This window comes from Carassius gibelio, chromosome A20 (genome assembly GCF_023724105.1).
Source record: "Carassius gibelio isolate Cgi1373 ecotype wild population from Czech Republic chromosome A20, carGib1.2-hapl.c, whole genome shotgun sequence".
Lineage (NCBI taxonomy): Eukaryota > Metazoa > Chordata > Actinopteri > Cypriniformes > Cyprinidae > Carassius > Carassius gibelio.
This window is the reverse complement of record NC_068390.1, coordinates 21,968,315-21,989,638: the sequence shown is the minus strand read 5'-3', so window position 1 is coordinate 21,989,638 and position 21,324 is coordinate 21,968,315. Positions and strand designations below refer to the sequence as shown.

The window sequence follows — 21,324 nt, the reverse complement described above, 5'->3', positions numbered from 1 at the left end:
GAAAGTGAAGGGAAAACTTGTTGACGGCGACAGTTACTTTCTGAGGTCGTTTCCTAAGTATTTTTAAAGAATTCAGCGGTATTTCTGGATTATTAAAATCCAGATAAGACGCTGAAATTCTAGGGTGTTCTTTGACCAACCCGGGATATTTTCTCTAGGCGCGAGACAGTAGTGGATGTTAGGAGGCCTTTTATCTTGGGAGTAGAGATGAAAAATGAAGGATTTTTGGTAAATCAGCCGGGGCTGTATTCGTGTGTCTGACGCTGTCTTTGTAAAAAGATTATAATGCGGGGATATTCCCTCAGAGAGACTTCACTCAGGCTGTATTCTGTAGCTGTGAGATACTGTGGCTGTGAGATTTACTTTTGCAAGAGCAGCTCTTTGGCCCACAGAGAGGAGTGCTTTTGTTGAGTTTTTAAAAACCAATCTTCACCGCTAAGGTAACGTTATGAGGTAAAATACAGTCAGCCGGTCAGTATCGCAACATAAACGAGTTTATTTAATGGAAAATAAATTAATACGTAAACATAAATTTTCGCTATGAAAAGTATTAATACTTATAATCTTAAGTCTGCAAACAAGTTTCAATAAAATAGATAATTGAGACGCAAAATGGCATCGGTTGCGTTACACCGGATTGTCCAGATCAGAATCAAGTATTCCAGAGACTTACAGAAAAACAATAGTTTTTATTAAAACATGCTACAGAGGAATTAACAAATTGCCTTAATGCTTCATCATAGGGGAACTGAGGTGACCCAAAAACAAATTTATTTATTTTTTGGACAGAAAAGAGGACTGATGACAAGTAGTGGTAAGGCTTACGAAAAATGTGTAAAAGTGCAAGACAGTTGAGGGTTAAATGAATTTTGTAAAGTCCTTATTTAGGCGAATACATTTATAATACGACAAATATGAACAGAAAACCGAGGACAAGATGAGATCTTCATATCGAGAAAGTCACATCATTAACATTCTTAGAACATTTCCTTTAAAATTGTGATTATTTGTCATTTATCAAAATTGATTGTATTTTCAGGCAAGACTCCATTTAAGACATGGAAACCAAATTTCCATCTATAATCTCATGAATATTAATTTCACTTATGAATTGCTTTTTGGTAATGCATACCATTAAAAGTATCTTGTAACTGAGATAAACTCAGTTTCTAATCATTGTGCTACAGAAACATAAATTTGATGTGCTCTTTAATCATTAAAAAAGAAAAAAACAGTCAGTGTTAAAATAATACAATTTTATAATGATGGGTAAAATGTCTCATCTTAGCACCTTTGAGGGGAGATCACTGCATTACCTTAAAACCAGAAAGCCATTTTCAAACTAAAACTTTTTTGTCTGCCATTAAGTTTCACACAATTTCACACATCTGACTAGTTAAACCAACCAAAATATAAATGATAGAAATAATAACGTGGTGTTCTTCAGCAGCAAAACCCTTCTCTCCCAGAAAGGGTTGAGCAATTCAACACGGTACATTAAATATGTCATTGAAACTCATGCGCTTTCATCTTCATGTGACTGGGATGAAACCTTCAGTCCTATGGATGATTTGGACATATTCAATGTTCTGGCACTTGTGTGGTTCAGTAGCTTTTGATAAAAATCTGGTACCAATTACAAGGCAGAAAGAGCTATAATGTGGTAGTTTAGTCAGTAGCACCCAATAAACATCGTTCAGAGAGGAACCGCACATACAACCCATTAAGAATTGGTAAAAATGTCACTGCAACAGTTTTAAAGACAGGTCTGCCGTCAAGGATGGATAGGCATACTTACCCCATGCAGACAGCTTAATCTCATGAGGTGAGAAAATTCAAAGTGATATGCTTTTGATAAAGAGATGCTATTTTGTATATGCTTGAATGATGATAGTTGTGCTTCTAATGTTGCTAGAACCCATGAAGTCCTTTGGGGACAGGGACATAGTGATGGAAAAAAATATGAGAAATATGACACTGGGAGTAAAATCTACATGTCAAAGATTTTTCATTCTCCAGCAAAACTTTTGCATTCTCTCAAGAAACTCTCTTGTAAGTTTTGCTGAGAAACTGAGTGGGTGATCACTGAAATATACTTTTCTCTTTCACTTCATATAAAAAAATGATATTTGCTTTTGCACTCCCTCGCAAAACTTTTGTTTCTCAGGAGAATTCAAGGTCGCCCCCATCACCATGTCCTTTTAGGACAGAGATGCTCAATCTCAAATAAAAACAGTACAAAGCCTTCAATGTAAGCTGACGTCAAACCTTAATAAATCATGTCCATTCCTTGCATTTCACAGGATATGTATGCAGGTAACAAAAAAAGAAGTAAAGTGGATTGAATACAGTTCTTGTGGGCAGAATGAGCAGCTCTCTGAAGCTTAGGTCCCTTGTGTCCTTGCACCTCTGGCAAAAAAGCGTACGTCTTCTCTCCTTCAGGCCAGTCAGCCTCCAAAACTACCAGCAGCACAGCACGAGGCACTGAGGTTAACATCTCTCTGCCAAGCACAATCTATTCACACTCAAGCTCTCACTGCTTGAAGAGATTCTGTCCAAAAATAGAGCCTTTTCCCCACATTTTCCATATTTGCCTGAATATTCCAGTCAGTTCACTTTTTTTTGTCTTCTAAAATGCTTGACAATTACTAGGGTAAAAACTATTTTAAAGCAAAGTTGATATCCTTCACTCTTAAAAGTTCCACTATTAAAAAAAAGTTATGGCTAGAAAAGGAACATCATATTCTCTTAAAAACTTTTTTTTTTTAAATCGCTTTTAACTTTTGCTCTTGATTTTAAGAAGTGACATGAAAGTACAACTATAAATATGTTCAATATGCTGTACATTTTACAATGTGCATTAAATATTGTTTAAAACCATCTTGTGTGGATCTGACTGAGGGAGGACGTGTGAAGGATAAAGCTGGTACGTTTAGTGTCTTAGATGCGGATCTGGTAGCCATCACCGAGGGTGCTGAGCTCTGCTGGCTTCCTGTCCAGTGCTGCTGGCCTGCAAAGACACGTTTATGTTAGCTTCATTTTAGAGATTACTGTTGCACAACGACAAATATGCTGGACCTTTTGGGTCATTCATGGATTAAATGATTTAGAGCAGAATTAACCACATCAGTAGAAGTATATAAAAAGACCAAAACAAAAAATGTATGTGTGTGTATATATATAATTATATTAATATGTTTTTAATAAATTATATAATAATCAATGTATTGATATACATAACCATTCAAAAGTTTGGGCTCTAGGATTTTTTTATTGTTTTTGAAAGTAGTCTCACCAAGGCTGGATTTAATTTGATCAAAAATACAGTAAAAACTGTAATATTATCATTATAATTTAAAATAGCTGTTTCTATTTTGATATATATTTAAAAGGTAATTTATTCCTGTGATGCAATGCGGAATTCAGAAAATCTGAAATCCTTCTAATGCTGAGAAACATGTCTTATTATTATTGACGTTTAAAACAGTTGAACTCCTTAAAATTTTTGTGAAAGTCTTTTTTTCAGGATTCTTTGATGAATATAAAGTGAAAAAACAGCATTTATTTGAAAAAGAAATTAAGAATCTTTGATCAATTGAATGCATCCTTGCTTTTTAAAAAGTAAAAAAAAGGGTCTCACTGAGCCCAAAACTTTTGAACAGTAGTGTGAAAACACAAAAAAATACAAATATTAAGAACACAATCTTACATTTAAATGATGTTAAGCTAATTCATTCTTCCACTAGACAATATAGTCCCTGACAGATAAACCTACCTAGTTTGAGCAAATTACATTTTAGACAAAATATGGCAAGCTAATTTCTTTTACTTTTACTTAACACAGAAAAGTGGATTGATACAAACATTAACAATTTTCAAGTGCTGTTAGATAAACACAGTCTGTAGACAAGACCTAACTGCTGTTTTAGTCTATCACTAATTTGAATTTTTATTATCCCACTGGGTTTATTTGCTGAGATAAATCGCATTCATGTTCAACCACCACTTTCAGTCCTGCTGAGATCACACAGAGCTGCTGAAGAACGAAGCGCTCCATCACACACCTCCAGCACAGATGTAACTGTTGCCTTCAAAGGTCTGGCACATTTTCCCTTCCACCGTTCACTTTTATGCTACTGCTCTTGTGAACAGATCAACAGGCCTCCATGTTCTTTTGACTGATGTTGGCTATTTGAAGCATGTGCTCTCCAGCTCTGCCTTTTACAATTCCTTCCTTCATAAAAGACTAAGAGTGAAAGTTTCTCAGGCAAACATTACCAACAAATGCAGGAAACCACAACAGCAGCAGTCTTAGGATTAGTCAAAACAAAACAAATAACTGATCAAATATTTTTTACTCAAGTTATAGAAGTCTCTTATGCTCACCAAGGTTTCACTGATTAAAAATACAGAAAAAACAGTAATATTGTGACTTTTTTTTATTATGAGTCTACTTAGGCCGATATTAGAAAAAATGCACTTTTTTGACAGCTGAAGAACAACCTTCAGGAAGAATATTGCAAACTCTGTAGGTACAAGATGTACAAAAAAGACAGAGGAGGCAGGGGGGGGGTGAGCCTGTTTTGATCTGTAAAGTATGGAGAGAATCAGATGCATATATTCATTTGATCTTCTGGGTGTTCATGGTCTTTAATGACTGACAGAAAATTGTGGTGAGAAAAACAGCGGGGAATGGGACTGCGGATCTTCAAGTGAACATTTTCATCTATTTTGTAAACGTGAGTTAAAGATCTTATTAAATTACTTTCATGTCAAGCAAACTAGTTACTTTTTATGGAAAGTAATGCATTACGTTACTTTTGGAGTACTTTTTGTCACCTGAGCTGGGCTTGCTTATTTATCTCTAACAGCAAAAAACCCAGAAGTGATAATTATTTCTTTCGACACAGGGACTGGAGAGCTGTCAGTGAATAAATTAGAAAACAAAGTAACTTCCAAGACACTTTCATATCGAGCAGCTTTCTGTGAACGAGCAACCAACCTGAACCCATGGCGACTTCTATATGGAGAAATCTTTAGCTCCTACATGACATTCACAATCATGTGTATTCCATCAGCTAAAATCCGCAGAGCACTGACAAACACACATGCAAACTAAAGCACACCAGCTTTAATATGATCTGGTACTTCAGAAGATTTAGTTACATCATCAGACACTGAGCTCTGAAATGCTAAAACATAAAAAGGACTTTCTGATTATCACTGTATGATAATGTGGAAGGATTATTCACTGGTTGATTTCAGCGTAACATGTCAATGAAGCCCGCATCCACCACAGATGTTGCATTGGACTCAAGTCCTATTAGAGTGAATGCCAACCCAGTGTAGTGCCCGAGGGCAGCTTGTACTGACAGCAGAGGAGTCTCACATCAGCTGCAAGTGTTTCAAACCCCAGTTTGCTTAACTAGTTATCCCTAACTCCCTGCTCTAGGTTTTTTTTCTCCCCCCACAGCTTCGGGATCCCTATGTATATATGTCTTTCTAAAATGACCACTTCTTTCATAGAGGAAGCTTGGCTATCTATCACTGTGTCATTTTTTATGACTCTGTTTTTAGTAGATACAGTGCACTGCCTATATTTCCCAGGGGCGGCACTAAAAAGAAACAACCTTATTTCCTCAACACCGCAGACAAAAGAAGCCTGAAGTATCACTTGTAAAGTGATCAGCAGTGCTAAAAGGAGCTATCTGCTCCACTCGAATCTATAAGTCAAGCACCTGGACGAGGGGAACAGGGTTGTGCTTCAGTAACACGAGAAGCGGCCAACCGTGTGCTGTTAGGAAAGATTAATCAATGGATTTCCAGCACCTGCTGCACAGTGTCTCCATCACAGCTCTAATGAGAATGCACTGGGTTAAAGCCACTGCATGGATGCAAAACATGAGCAGACAATGTGTGTCTTCTTCATTAACCTTAGTGACCACTGCTCGACATCTGGGCATGACAGTGTGAGCATTCCACGGGTATTTGCAACTAAAAATAGATAGGAACAGTGTGCTAAAAAAAAAAAAATTGACCCTGGATTACAAAACCAGTCACATAGGTACATTTGTACCAATAGCCAACAATACATTGTATGGGTCAAGATTATATATATTTTTTAATGCCAAAAATTCTTATGATATTAAGTAAAGATAATGTTCCATGAAGATATTTTGTAAATTTCCTACAGTAAATGTCAAACATGTATTATCATTAGTAATATACATTGCTCAGGAATTCATTTGGACAACAAAGGCAATTTTCACAATATTTAGATTTTTTTGCACCCTCAGATTTTCAAATAGTTGTATCTCGACCTAATATTGTCCTATCCTAAAAAAAACAAACATCAAATAAAAAAAAGACCCTTATGTGACAAGTGTCACAAATGTCCCTCAGTTTTATACATTTTTAGCTCATAAAAAGCCTAAGTATTAATAACAAATGTCTTAATTCTGATTTAAAGAGGTCTTAAATTTGACAATGGAAAAAAACAGGAATTGTAAAACAGCCTTATGTTTTTATAAATCTTCAAAAGGCTATGATTTCACTGAATGAATATTAAATATATAAAAAATATAAATATAAAATTCAAAATAAAAATCTTTTGCAAAAGCAAGACATCAAAAAGACAAGTCTTCTTTACCACTTTTTTAATGAATTTAACATATCCTTGCTGAATAAAAGTATTAATTTCTTTCAAAAAAAAAAAAAAACTGAAACGTAATAGATTTTCACAATATTATACTTTTGACGTATTTTTGACCAAATAAATGCAGTCTTAATGAGCTTAAAAATACTTTTGAACAGTAGTGTATTGTATAGTAAAACAGAACTTAATATATAAATAAATACATGTAAACACTACCATTCAAAATCTTTGTTTTAAACAGTAATTATTTTATTCAGAAAGGATGCATTAAATTGATCAAAAGTGATGGTAAAGACTTTCATTTATAATATTACCAAAAAATTCACAAAATACTAAGCTGCAGAACAACATACATATATACCGTATTTTCCGGACTATAAGTCGCACTTTTTTTCATAGTTTGGCTGGTCCTGCGACTTATAGTCAGGTGTGACTTATTTATCAAAATTAATTTGAAATGAACCAAGAGAAATGAACCAATAGAAAACATTACCGTCTACAGCTGCGAGAGGGCGCTCTATGCTGCTCATTGCTCCTGTAGTCTAGACTGAGCAGCATAGAGCGCCCTCTCGCGGCTGGAGATGGTAATGTTTTCTTTTGGTTCTTGGTTCTAAATAAATGCGACATAGTCCAGTGCGACTTATATGTGTTTTTTTCCTCATCATGACCTATTTTTGGACTGATGCGACTTATACTCAGGTGCAACTTATAGTCTGAAAAATACGGTATATATAACCTATATATATATATTTTATCAGTACAGCATCTTGGTGACCTCAGATTTAAAAGCTGTCCTTGTAAACACTCTTTGAATGGCTCATTTTCAGAGGATTATTAATAAAAGCTGTTTAATTACATTCCAAGAGCATAATCACCCAAAATATGAATATCACTAAAACATGTCAACATTAAATTAATGCACCCCAAGTAATTACTTTCATGGTCTGCTTCAAGTCACGATGAATCACAGCCACCAATAAACCACTGACAGATTCAGACTGCATTTATACTTATTTTCTTGACAGAAACCTTTCTACCAAGTGACTTGCACACAAGTGGATATTCTCCACAGCTTATTTCTCACAACTGAGTTTCCCCAACATCAAAGTGTCCATACTTACGATTTGTCTCTTCTGTGGACATGTTGCCGTCTTTGGGGACTGCTGCCTGCTCGGCGGCGCGGTGATAAAGACTTGCCTCGGGTTCGTTCTTTGATTGGAGACTGAGCACTGGAAGACTTGAGGATCTGCAATTAAAATCTGTTGTTTTAAAACATTCATACGTTTCATATATTTTCTTTATTATTTCATATATATAGATGCTGGGTGGACTGGAAACCTCTTCAAGGTCGACTGTAATAATACATTTAGATTTTATTTCTGCAAACTCATTACTCAAAGATGACTGTTTTAATTAGTGGTTAGTCAAAAAGGCTTTGTTCCAGAAAATGCGCATATATTATATACATATATATTCCGGTCACATGCTCTGAAATGTTCATATAGCCAAAACATAAAAGACAAGTTGCATAAACATTTAGGTTTAGAAGAGCAAGTCTCAAATTCCTCAGTATCCATAAAAAGACGCCTACATTCCACTCAAATATCTAGAGTGCAATTTCAACTCTCTGGAATTACATTCTCTTTATTTAAATAAATATAAATAACATATTTATAAAAATAATATATTATATTTATGGCATTTTGATTACAAAGTAAAAAATAAAAATAAAATAATAATAAAAATAAAGCATGAAAAGAGTAAATCGTTCACAATAAGATCACAAATGCAATGTTTTGAAGAGTGAGTCCCAAATTCCTCAATATCCATAAAAAGACGCCTACATTACTTTTAAACATCCAGAGCACAGTTTCCACTGTCTGCTCATGCGGTTCATGGAAACTATGTCACAGCTGACTGCGGTCATCCATACAAGTCAAGGCTGCATCTGAGAAACTGGGAGCACATAACCTACTTTTTACAGTCTAGATGATAAACATGTCACATGTTACTGTCATACAGATGATGTCAAGCTAATATGCTGGTCTAGCTCTTCATAAACGGCCAAGGACAAATAAAGATTCTCCTGAACCTGGTTCAGTCATAATTTAACCAGGGAAAAACATAAGTGTTTACTTTAAATAACACCGAGTACAAAAAGTGTGATCCTTGTAATGTGGCTCTGCCTCCCACAGGACCTTATCTAGTTCATACTGACCTAGCTTAGTTTTTGAGAGGGACATTAGATCTTGGTTCCAAAATTATATGTAATTTTAGTAATATAATAAAGGCAACAAAAAATAGAAATATAAAATATCAGTAAAATATTTATAATTTACCAAAAATATATAAATAAAAGATATCACTAATATAGTAATGATATTGATTACAATTTTATTTAATCAAAAATTTATTTAATAAAAATAGTTTTTTTCACAATAAGATAAATAACGCAAATGCAATAATGTATTAAGAAAACAGATGTTAACCATAAAACAATTCTTATTGCCAGAATGTAAAATAAACATTAACTGAAATTTTATATATATATATATATATATATATATATATATATATATATATATATATATATATATATATATATATATATATATATATATACACACACACACACACACACACACACACAGAGTACTAAAATTACTAAAATATTTTTTTTTTTAAATATTAACAAAAATACCATATTATTTGAATAATACTTAATATAAGACTGTCTCTTAGAAGGCTATGGACTCACCTTCATCCTCATGTCACGGCCATGCTTCTCCAGCTCTTTGCGCATGTCTTCACAGCCCTGCTTGCAGGCGTTGATCACCAGATAGTTCCACTCAATAGGCTGGAAAACGTGTGGATTGTGGGGCACGTACAGGCCAATTTTGATCTTCTTCATGGTGTGCTGGTAGCGGCGGTACGAGTCCTCAAAGTCGAACACCAACTCGCTCAGAGTACGGAAGCTCAAAGATCGGTCCATGAGGTCAGCACGTCGACTCATACCCAGGGTGCCATATCGGCCATTACAGTAAACGCCCAGCACCACGTGATGGAAGTGGTGGCCAGAGAACTGGGTCTTAAAGCTGATGGGGAACCGTTCCACGGAGGTCAGACCGTTGGTTAGGTAGCTGGCAACACAGGGTCAAGGATTTTGCTAATGCTCATATGTGATTGGTTTAAACACGACAGGTTTGGTGAAATTAAAAAAGGAGCTGCTCGATCATGAAGTTTTAAGCTGCCCTTAACAACCACTTTTTCAATTCACACTCTATTAAGATATATGACAGTTAACATTTGTGAGTATATTCTCAGAACTGACACTTTGAATGAAAGCTTAATTGTTTCATTTTATTCTCTTAAAATAAAAATAATCTACATTAAGTGGTTCTTCCTTACTCAACTTTGAAAAATCAGCATGTAACAATTTGTGCTACATGAATTAAATAAATGACCACTCACTTTACGTATGTGGTTTTCCTCTCTAAAAAACCAGGTGAAATATAAGAAACAATGCCAAATATTTCTAAAGAAGAACTTGAGACCAGTATATCGAAGGGACTCAGAATCTTGCATGGAAAATCATCCCCCCCCATAAAAAACACGCATTAACCTAACAAGTTACCAGAACTCCCTAAAAACCACATGACACACACATAAAAACTCTTTTAGGGCTGCGTGTCCACCAAAACATTTTTAGCCAGCTGAAAATGCCAGGAGCTCTGCTGAAAACACCCAGCTGTGAGTGCTTAAGAGCGCAGCGTTTCTTTCTGTTGAGACGCTGTGGTTACTGTGAAATGGAACATCCGCTGAAGTAATATGGCACACGCATTGTGAATGAAATGTTTCTCCTAGCCTTATTTTTCATAATAATAATAATAATAAAAATAATAATAATAATATGGTGGTCTGGCAATTCCATTTGGTAAAGACATAAATACTCGGAGACAAGCAATATGAACTTGTCCATTGTCCCACCCCTCCTAAATTGGTTAGTTTGTCCCGTTTTTAGCTATTTTCCCACAGTCAGTTTCACCAGGAATGATTTGCTGAACATTCGGCTGTACACACCACCCAATATTTCACTGTGTATTGTCACTATAATCTGTTTGTACTTTGGAAGCTTCTGTCACCAAAATATGTACCTCGTATTTACCTGGCATTAAAGCTCTTTCCGATTCTGAAGTTGGTCAACAGACACTCGGCTAGACTGGCCATCCCCTTGGGCTTGTCCTTGTCTCTGCCTGATCTCTTCTGTAGTCTTATGTAAGTAATCTGTGCTCACTGCGGCATGGCAACACACGATGCAGCAGTTACTGCTTGAGGAGTCACCAGGCTGTGAGTGTATCAGCAGGGTTCACACCAGGACCCATCTGCAACTATGGACAAAAAAAGACTCCTTTTTGACCTTAATGCCATCAATCACATCAGTAAACTTCTATTAGGGTGTCCATGATGTAATTTAAGAAGTACAGTACAAACCAAACAAAATGAGATTAGCACGACTGATGTTCTCCTTACTGATGTTAAATTTGAATTCATGTTGCCTTTAGGTTGCTAAAATGAGGAAGTGATGCTTTATTCTTTGCAATCACCGTTTAAATGAATCATTATCATCCCACTTGTCAGTAACCGGCGGGCTGTGCCTTTTTGCTGTTGGGTACTGCTCAAGCTGCCAAGTCAGCCAAGAGCACATAAAACAGATCTGTTGAGCCATGTGTGTCCAACAACACAACGCAACGCAGTCCTGGAATGGCTTCACTGCTTTGCCATCTGCCTTTCAAAGACCATCACTAACACAATATGCTTGTATTCCATTACAAAAGCACTCTCATCTTTAAATCGAAAACTCCATTGTTCCACAAACAGATAGGCCGTTCCTCAGTAGGGATGAAACGATGTACCATATGTGATGATTCAAATCGGTTGATCAGGGAGTTGTACTTCAAATGGATGTACCTGACTGTCTTTAGGAGAGTTTAGATGGTATGTTCTTTTCATCGTTCCTCTGTACAATACACATTAGTGTTCATAAGCGCATCGCTGCATTGTTTACAGCAGTAACAAAGGAAAAATTGTATCGCTGCTGTTCCATAAGCGCCGCCTGCTGTCAGAGAGTGAATCTGCAATCTCATTCAGCATGTCTGCTGATTCTGTTTATAAGGGTATACAGGGTGGGATTTGGCTCATGAATGGTGGGCTGCAAATTGGATAATATTAACTGAGGCTTGGTATCATCAGAAGCAAGGTTGTTACAAATTAGTGAGAATCAAATCTAAAAAGTAAAACAAGTTTTGTACTGGCGAATTATCACAATATGACAAAAGACAGTGAGAAAGCAAAGTTTCATTTAGATTTTCCTTTTTTAAATAACAGGAGAATTGTTAACTCAAGCCCATTATTCTTTTGTAGCATTTTGAAGACAAAGCTTTGTTGTTATTTGAAGTAAATACAGGCTCATTCAGTAAGTTTTGATTGTGTGCAGCTCTTTTGAGTTTCCTTCTCTCTGTGTGTACACAAACACACACACCCACACCCACAACCCCCCACCCCCAAGTGTTGTAATGAGAAGACACCAGGGGATCACATTACCCATCAGCAGGGCCATGTGATCCTCTCAGCAGCAGTGCTGAGACTTTCAATATTCTTATCTGCAATGCATGCATATCCAAACCTGCGGGGATTGCTTCTGCTATAGGTTCCAAGCACACAGCGTTTTCATTTGTTCATTTTGTCATTATTTAAACATACAGGCAGTCTTTTGAAGACTTCATTTCTAAAATTTTGTCTGAAACATTGGTGAAGACCAAACACTTCTCCTTGGGTTGTCCTTTGGATGTAACAGCTAAACAAATTCTGACCTTGCATATTTAAAAAGTGAAAAGAATATGGGCTAAACTAGTTTTACATCCTATTTTGGGGGGTAAATCCATCATGTACACATTTGAGAAAAGTATTTTCAGGATTTCTTCTTTTTGATGTTCAGACCCAACTGAAAAGTTATTCAAGTTGGACTAGATATAGCCCCGCCCCCAAGCTCACACAATTGACCTATCGGTAAGCCCCTCCCCTCGAAACACAGATGAGCCAATACTAGTCGAGTATCAATACCATGCAGTGAGGGTCAAAAACACATAAACAAAGGTCTATATCAGTCCAAAAATATATATTTCATATATTGTGGGATTTGTGATGTTACAAGTGAAAATAAATACATCTGCATATGACTAAAAACTCAGAATGAGGGTTGAAAATGATTGTTCTTTTCATTTATATATTTGTCCAGTACGAACATTTTAAGTGCAGTATTTAAAAAAAAAAAGACCTAAGTGAAAAATCTCAAAAGTGATGTAAACTGGAACCCTTCATTCTCCCGCTCCCCACCTCAAATCTACATGCAGCGAAAGCATCTGTTTGCGACTAATGACCCATGAGGTGCTTGACTCAAAGTCACACTGCGGCTCTCGCGAATACCGTAATCTGCAAAGAAGATCGCCGCAACATTTCTCTGCTGCACTTGGCATTTGCACGGTTGGAAATGATAGTCACCTTGTGTTACCCTTGGCCTGGATCTGACGAGCTAACTCACACTGATAGTTCCTGAAAGAACTCACCCTCCCAGTGGCACTGAATGGCACAGCTGCATCGACTGCATGGACAGGAAGCTGTGCCTCCCGTCAGGAGAATCTACTACGACAGTTTCCTAGCAACAGCTGAGCCTAAAAGCTACAGGCTGAGTTGAAGGGGTGGGGGATCATGAGGGAAGACAGTGATTTGAAGCACATTGCCTTTGATAGAGATCTCTGCCTAGTCCTCCATCCCAATTTCAGCAATTGAGAAATCAACATTAAAAATAAAAGTAAGAGAGAAATGGGGCTTTCCCAAGACAACTTAACTTTGCTCTATGTTCCCAATGGTAATAATTCGTTTTTATTAAAACTGATTTAGATGTTAGGGACTGAGGGGTGTTCAGACTAAAAATACACTAGATTTCTACATTTTCAGAAGAAAGTGTGAGTGCAACTCACATCATTCATTTTGGTACTTATCTCAAAAGTTTCTCATATAATATTTGTTTCATTTTCTTTTTTTAATCAATAAAAAAAAAACAATTTTATATAGTTTTTGTTAACAATATCAACACTGTTGTCTGTAAAGCTTAAGGATACATTCCAAGGATAACTGCTTCAAGGCATTTGATGGGAAGGGATTCTCGTATCATCTCTCTGGCGGTCTCCATCAACCTGGAAAGAGATTAGATTGATGCAATACAGGGTCAGTGGCTCCTTTTCAATCTAAAATGAAACTAAAACTTGTTTTTATGTCAAGTTTTAAGACATGTATTTTGTAAAAGGGCATTTCTGCACTTTTTTAAACTAATATCACACTTCCAAAATATCTTTTTAAAAAAGGATTTTCCTCCAAGAGTGGAAAATAAGTGTAAAATAAGGAACGGAGGGGAAAAAAAGACTAAAAACGGGAAAGAGGGGGTAGACAGACGGGATGATGAAATGCCTCAGTAGTGGTACCACTTACCCACTCAGAGGTCTGGTTTTCTTAACCTCAAAGAACTGCGTTCCCGTATGGTTGTATCTGTCAGCAGTTAAGGAGCTACGTGAAGTCTGTACGGCTCATTTAGGAAGCCTTGTTTTCCTGTTTTTTCATTGTGACTCATGCATGTCAAAATGCACAGCTGTTAAACCCTACATACTCATTTCCCTCACAGATATTGCTGTATTTGTGGAAGGAAATTCAGATGCTGATATATTAATTGCACACAATGATAAATATAAATACACACAGAAGCTTAAGTCATATAACCATAGTAGCATAGACAATGCAATAGCAAACATTAAGGAATAGTTCAGCCAAAGATGAAAATTTTCTGAAAATGTATTCAACCTCAGGCCATCCTTGATGTAGAGGTTTGTTTCTTCATCAAACAGATTTGGAAAAATTCAGCACTTGCTCATTAGTGGATCCTCTGTAGTGAATGGGTGCCATCAGAATGAGAGTCCAAACAGCTGAAGATTCATGTATAAATGAAGAAACAAACTCATCTACACATTGGACAGCCTGAGGGTGAGTTAACCTTTATAAATTTTTTATTTTGGGAGAACTATATCTTCAATCTATCTCAAAGCCACACATTGTCACTGGCAGCCTTTAAAGCATGAGGCAGAAAACTGTAAACGTCAGAGTACCAGAAGAATGCAGACGCACGCTAATGTCTCCACATTTAAGTGACTGACACGCCAACCAAAAAGACACTTTGAGTAACTCAAGATGACTGAATAAATTACACTGAGCGAAAAAGCCTAACTGACACTCCAAAAGAATGATTGCCCAAGAATCCATAATGCATCCAGAAGAAGCAGAGGTTTAGAATATATCAGTTAAACTTTTCCAGAGCAAACGGTTTGTGGAGGGTAAAGGATACTGCAAGTTTCTCATGTAGTTCTGGACGGCATGGAGCCAATCAGGCACAGACATCGATGGCTTAAAGTTTGGAACCGATGGCACGGGATGCTGGGAAAACAGAGAGAGAATTAGAAAACTATATCCTTAAAATAAATACTGCTCTTTTGAACATTCTAGTCTTCAAAGAATCCTACATAAATGTATCGTGGTTTCTAAAAAACATATTAATCAGCACAACTGTTTTTGATATTGATAATAATGAGAAATGTTTCTAGATCACCAAATCAGTATATTAGAATGACTTATGAAAGATCATGTGACACTAAAGACTGAAGTAAATTCAGGTTTGCTCAATATCTCCGAGTGCATATCTTTATTCTAGTGTCTAGTCACTGATGTTAGATACTTTTAGCTAACTTTTATTTGCTGGGTTTCAGTGGTTCAGATTTTCTCCGGATTTGTTGCTTTATTAAAAACATCAAGTTGAACAAGTGTCATTTTGAATTATTATTCACTAGTGTTAAAATCCACCTTGGCAAAATTTAAATTAATTTGTGTAATAATGCTTGATACTTCAGTATGACATTACAAGATGGTACAGATTCAAAGTACACAGCTGCAGGCATATACTGTGATCGTGCAGCATTTTATTTCTGCTCATGTCTCAGTGTTTTTGTCCGTATAATGAAAGTCAATTAAGACTAGTGTTGATTCGGACACCAGTGACTTTCCCTGTATATGAACAAGAACAGTTATATTCCTTCATATTCTGCAGTAAAAAGGCAGTCAAAGATTTCTGAAGCTATATGAGAGCAAGTAAGTTATGATATTTTAGGTTGACCTATCCTTTTAAATCTTAAATGAAATGTAGTATTAAGAAAGGGAGGCTGTCACTTGTTTTTATCCTGAAGTTGGCAACCTAGTCACAAGGTAACTTTTGTAACCACAAGGAGATCCATCAATCTGATTCTGGTGTCTGAATGGCATGAAAAGTCCTAACCATCTATAGAAACAGTGCTTCATTGATCATATGCAACCCCTACAATGACACTTCTAACTGTGAAGAGAATTAGCAATGAACAAAGGGCATCCTCTCGCACACAAGCCTCCATTCATTAGAAGAAAAGAAGCAATTAATAGAAAAAAGGCTGTCCTCTATCTGAAACTATCTATTTATTACAACACATTAACAGCATTAGACCAAAGCTTGTCACATGAATGCAGTCAGAATTAACCATTGGTTTTTACTTTCAATAAGGGCACCATATGTGTTGGAGGCGTGGGTCACAGGAGGAAACGAGAAAGGGTATCATCTCCTGTTCCTCTTTATCTCTCTCTGCCCAGTGCAAGAGAATGAGAGACTGTAGAAAGGCAGTGTAATACAGTCATGTTTGTCTGTACTGACTTCTAAAGCCGTTGAATGCATGATACAGAAGCACAGAAATACATTTTGCATTTGTTCTAAAATGTTGTGCCAATGTTATGATGGCAGAATAACAATGCTGATGTTCTGAGTAGAATAACTTTTGAATGGCAGAGGTGCGAATACACACCTACTTTATCAGCACTTAAATAGAGGTGTTTAGAAACCTGAGGTGTAACAAACATCACAAGAACTTATAGCCTAATTAAAATGGTGTTTTTGAACACAGTGCATCAACTGGTTTTGCTTCAAGACTCAAAAGGAAATTGAACATAGTCGCAACAATACTAAAAAAGTCAGCAATATACTGTTTTTACTGTATTTCTGATCAAATAAATGCAGCCCTGGCGAACATAAGAGACTTCTTTCGAATAAACCTTTCTCAGGTAGTTTACATTTATCATCCTGGTCCATGTAGAACATAAACCCCGCAGCTGAGAACCACTGCTTGAGATGATCACAGCACAGTCATCATTTTAATTTATGTTCAGGCTTTCAGTTCAGTAGATTTCCAAAAAGTGTATCTGCATACAAATGACAATCTGAATATTGATTCTGACAGTCTGAATTCTCAAAGAGAGGTTTCGTTTACATCTAGGCTCTACTCCAATGGCTCAACTGGGTCTCCCCTACCCTGAAAGGAGGTCAGCAATAAATAGGCCACAATTTACACTCACAGGGCTGTTAGCTGACCTCTGCCCACCCGTGGGACTGTGGCGAAACTTGAGACTCACATACTGTAGGTGACAACACAAGCCAACCATCAAAAAAAGAGAACAGATTTCAGAACACACTTCTCAGTGGCTACTGTAACGGAGTCATTTCAGAAAAACAAATGGTTCATTCCGAGTTACAGTCATGCAAATTTTGGAAAAATAATATTTTTGGGTTTGGGAAATAAAGGGAAACAAGATATTTTCAATATTATTTGATCTTCAGACATTTCTCTTTAACAGATGTACCAGCTGTATGCAAAGTGACCCACACATGCTTTTTGACAGAATCATATAGGGCCTTAGAAATGTTGGATTAGTAAGTATTAATATTTCATGTATGTATTTCTTTCACTATACAGAAAGATTTTTTAGCTGGGGACCTTTGGTTGAGATGTCAAGAAATGACCCAAAAACAATGTGATAAAGACCCAACTGCTAGACAAAACAACAGGAATTATGCAGATTATCCCTAATAACACTCTAGCAAATGGATTGCATCCAAAAACCAAAGCCAGAGGACTGGCTACATTTCGACATGCATACACTACCATTTAAATAGGATCATAGGTAGGTCTTGGTAGCCAAAATGATTTAATGTTTTTGAAAGAAGCTGCATATGCTCACCAAGAAAGCAATCAAGAACTGTAATACTGTGAAATATTATTACAACTTAAAATAACAGTTTTAATAAAAAAAGCTTTTTTTTGCAAAGCTTGATTTACAGCAGCAATTACTCCAGCATTCAGGGTCACACAGTCCATTATAAATTATTCTCATTTGCTGATTTGGTGCTCAAGAAACATTTCTTATTACTATCAATGTTGAAAACAGCTGTGCCGCATGTTTTCTTAATTCTGTGGAAGATGTGATACATATTTACCAAGACAAAACAACAGAAATTATGTGGATTATCTGTAATGGCACTCTAGCAAATGGACTGTATCAAAAACCAAACCCAAAAGATGATTTTAGGAATCCATCTTTGCTATAAATATTAATTAATCCTCTATTTAGCTTTTGAATATTGTTAAACTGCACCAGCATGGACACCGCTGTACCGGTATGTGGTTTGTTTACAGAATAACTGCAGTGTCCTTGGATCCAAGGTCCTGGAGACTCTGATTCTCCATCAGTGTGATCATTCACAGGTTCACATGAGTTCTTCCCCTCTTTCCCAAGGACTATCACTCTCTGTGTAATGGCTCGAACATGTCTGGCTAGTGTCACAGCCGTTCAAGTGACTCTTAATCTGGCTGATCTGATGGATTCACTCCACACACCTGTTTAACACTTGCTGGTGGGGAATGTCCCTTAATAAATCACATTAACATCAAGGGATCTGACTCTAACTCTAACACTTTTGACCAATCAGACGCCTTTGCTCTGCACACATCAGCATATAAGGGCATGCAAGAATGCACAATAATGTTAATTAAAACAAAAGAGCTAGAATAAAAACACTGTTTGACCCTTTAAATGCTGTTCGTCTGAGCAATGAGCATTACTTAGTCTGTGATTAAGACTCACTTTATCCCCTCCGAGGCCCTTGATCTGCATGCTCTATGAATCCTGATCAAGTCCGATCGGTTTATGTTTGGAGGTTAAAACAACACTGTGTCAAAGGGACATGGCAGCAACCTTAATCCTAGTAAAAGTCCTATGTCACATGGCATCATTCCTCATTTGATGTGGATTAATAGAGGCATGTTTCTGAATAGATGTCATTGGTTGGATCAGATCTCTCATTTGTCTGGTATAATGCAATTATAAAAAAGAGACAATGTGGCACAGTGTTGGAAAACACAGGGATGAGTAAATCCACTCACATGTCACATAGTCTGCACTTCCTCTTGGTGGAAACTGGGTCACACAAATGGCAGTTTGTGAGATGCTATTTATATATAATAACACTGTTCTGGTAAATGATTCCAAGGTTTCATATATAGGCCGGTTTTGAGGTCAAACTGTTGTGTGGTTTTGAAAGCAATATCTTATGCATTTATTTGAACACAGTGACACATTTCAACACAGCTGCATTTATTTGAAAATACAGTAATGTTTTGAAATGTTATAACAATTTAAAACATCAATTTTCTATTTCAGTACATTTTAAAATGTCATTTATTCCTGTGATGGAAAAGCTAAATATTAAGCAGCCATTACTTCAGTCTTCAGTGTCAGATGATCCTTCAGAAATCATTCTAATATGCTGATTTGGTGTGCAACAAACATTTCTTCTTATTATTAATATTTTGTGGTAAATGTGATACTTTTTTCATCCCAAATGCCTTTACTGACACTTACAATCGATTATACGCATCCTTGCTGAATAATAGTATTAAATTTGCTTCCAAAAAAAAAAAAAAAGGTATACTGACCCCAAACTTTTGGACGTTACTATGTGAAATATTCCTTTGAATGTATCAAATGTTATTATCTCTGAAAACTTTAATATATACCAAGTTAAAAAAAATATTATATTCATGATGTACCATTGTATTTCAAAGATGTCTAGAAATATTTAAAATGATTGTATGACAATTGTACTTTTTTTATCCATTCCATCCATGTTTTTAACTGTACATCTGTACAAACACACACATGGTGGCTGTTACTCAAAACCTAGTAACTTTACAAACATAAAAGCTTTTTTGGACATTATATATAAATAAGTTGCCATAGATAGACAGCATTTTCAGATATTTTGCGGTACTACATTTTTTGGGAAATTATAAAAAATCTGCATTTTTACTATTTATATGAGCTTCCTAATAAGAAAATATTATCATATTTATCTAGACAGCATTTTTGACATCTTTATGACACCCACAATATTGTCTAGGCATGCAGTTCATTGGGTTTTGAGACTCAGACTCTGTCGACCTAAATAATCCACTACTTTCGACTTACTTTAGGGATGTGTGTTGCATTTCTTATTCTATCCACCATGTCCTTTCCATCAGGATGAACTCTAGTGACGTGTGACCACATTCTCTCCCAGGTGATGGTGTCTATGGGAAAGCCCGTCCTGTTCACGAAAAACGGGACACCGCCGTCTTTCTCGTCCTCCTCACCGGAGGATCTACCGGTGTTGTTCGCGGCAGTGGATGAGGAGGATTCAGCAGCCGGACCGGTAACGTTATTGTGACAGTGAGTACTGGTGCTCTTGGACCGACCGTGTCTGCTGATCTTGGCCGTTGAGCCGCTGCTGGTGGTGTTTGGTCCGGTCATTGTTCAGAAGTCTTCAGAGGGGGAGTTTCCCCTTGTTTTCCCCCAGATCAGTTATGAATGCCCAGCACTCATGCACAAAGACATGTTGCGCCTCGAGCACGCATACTAATGTGCCAAAACCCACTCGGTCCTGCTCAAGTGTAAAAATTCAGAAGGTTTGACAAAGATCCAGAGGCAGAAAAAATGGTCAACGATACCATATCTGGAGCAAACTATGGCTGAGTGTGCTTCCGATCAGAAATGGTCATATATGTTCCCAGTAAACCGCATACTGTAGTTGGCCATCAGCTCCGGATCTCAGGGTGCCACACAAACGACTTCATTTCGCTAAAAACACTGATGAGGCGTCCGCGGGCTAAATAATCCACGGTGGAATAATTTAACATCTGACTGTAGAGTAGTAATGAATTATCTGATTTCCTGAGTAGGCGTATAACTGCTTTCACTGACGGTCTCAACAAATGGTCACTCTAGCGTTTTTTGATACTGTTATTGTGTCACCATAAACTACAGCCAACCACGTTATAGTGGCTTTTCATTGGATGAAGCAATAAAGTGAGGCAGGTTCAATTCCATATAAGGAGAATAGATCCGCACGTGATTGGCCAAAGTGGCGGAAATGGGCGTGAACCTTCGTTGGGTATCCAGCAGGTTTTTAACCATAGTTTCATACCATAAAAATATATTTTATATATATATACAATATTTAAAAAAAATGTACGTTGAGGGCATTAACCATTTAGCTGTCGCTACGGTTTTCTTTTTTCAATAAATAAAAAATTGTACTGCACCTTTTCATTCTTTCCGTTAAAAATGACCCAGAACAGATGAAAGCGAAAACTCACAGGAGTGTTATTTTATTTTGGTTT

At 36.6% G+C, this 21,324-nt stretch overlaps 1 protein-coding gene across 1 annotated transcript; it reads right to left on the bottom strand.

Moving 5' to 3' along the window:
• Nucleotides 1-669: 669 nt before the first annotated feature.
• Nucleotides 670-20,932, bottom strand: LOC127938699 (tubulinyl-Tyr carboxypeptidase 2). Its single transcript, XM_052535509.1, has 7 exons — nt 20,135-20,932; nt 15,105-15,193; nt 14,201-14,257; nt 13,834-13,908; nt 9,414-9,795; nt 7,777-7,901; nt 670-3,010 (listed from the first exon to the last, which is right to left on the bottom strand). The coding sequence occupies exons 1-7, from the start codon at nt 20,453-20,455 to the stop codon at nt 2,941-2,943; spliced, it is 1,119 nt and encodes a 372-aa protein (XP_052391469.1). The 5' UTR covers nt 20,456-20,932; the 3' UTR covers nt 670-2,940.
• Between the last annotated feature and the right edge of the window lie 392 nt (nt 20,933-21,324).

Excerpts from the sequence above, each read along its gene's own strand:
- LOC127938699 (XM_052535509.1), bottom strand. The coding sequence starts at position 20,455 with ATGACCGGACCAAACACCACCAGCAGCGGCTCAACGGCCAAGATCAGC. Across the intron at positions 14,258-15,104 it reads AACTACATGAGAAACTTGCA|ATACAACCATACGGGAACGC; the intron begins GTATCCTTTACC and ends AACTGCTGACAG. Across the intron at positions 3,011-7,776 it reads GTCCACAGAAGAGACAAATC|GCCAGCAGCACTGGACAGGA; the intron begins GTAAGTATGGAC and ends GTGTCTTTGCAG.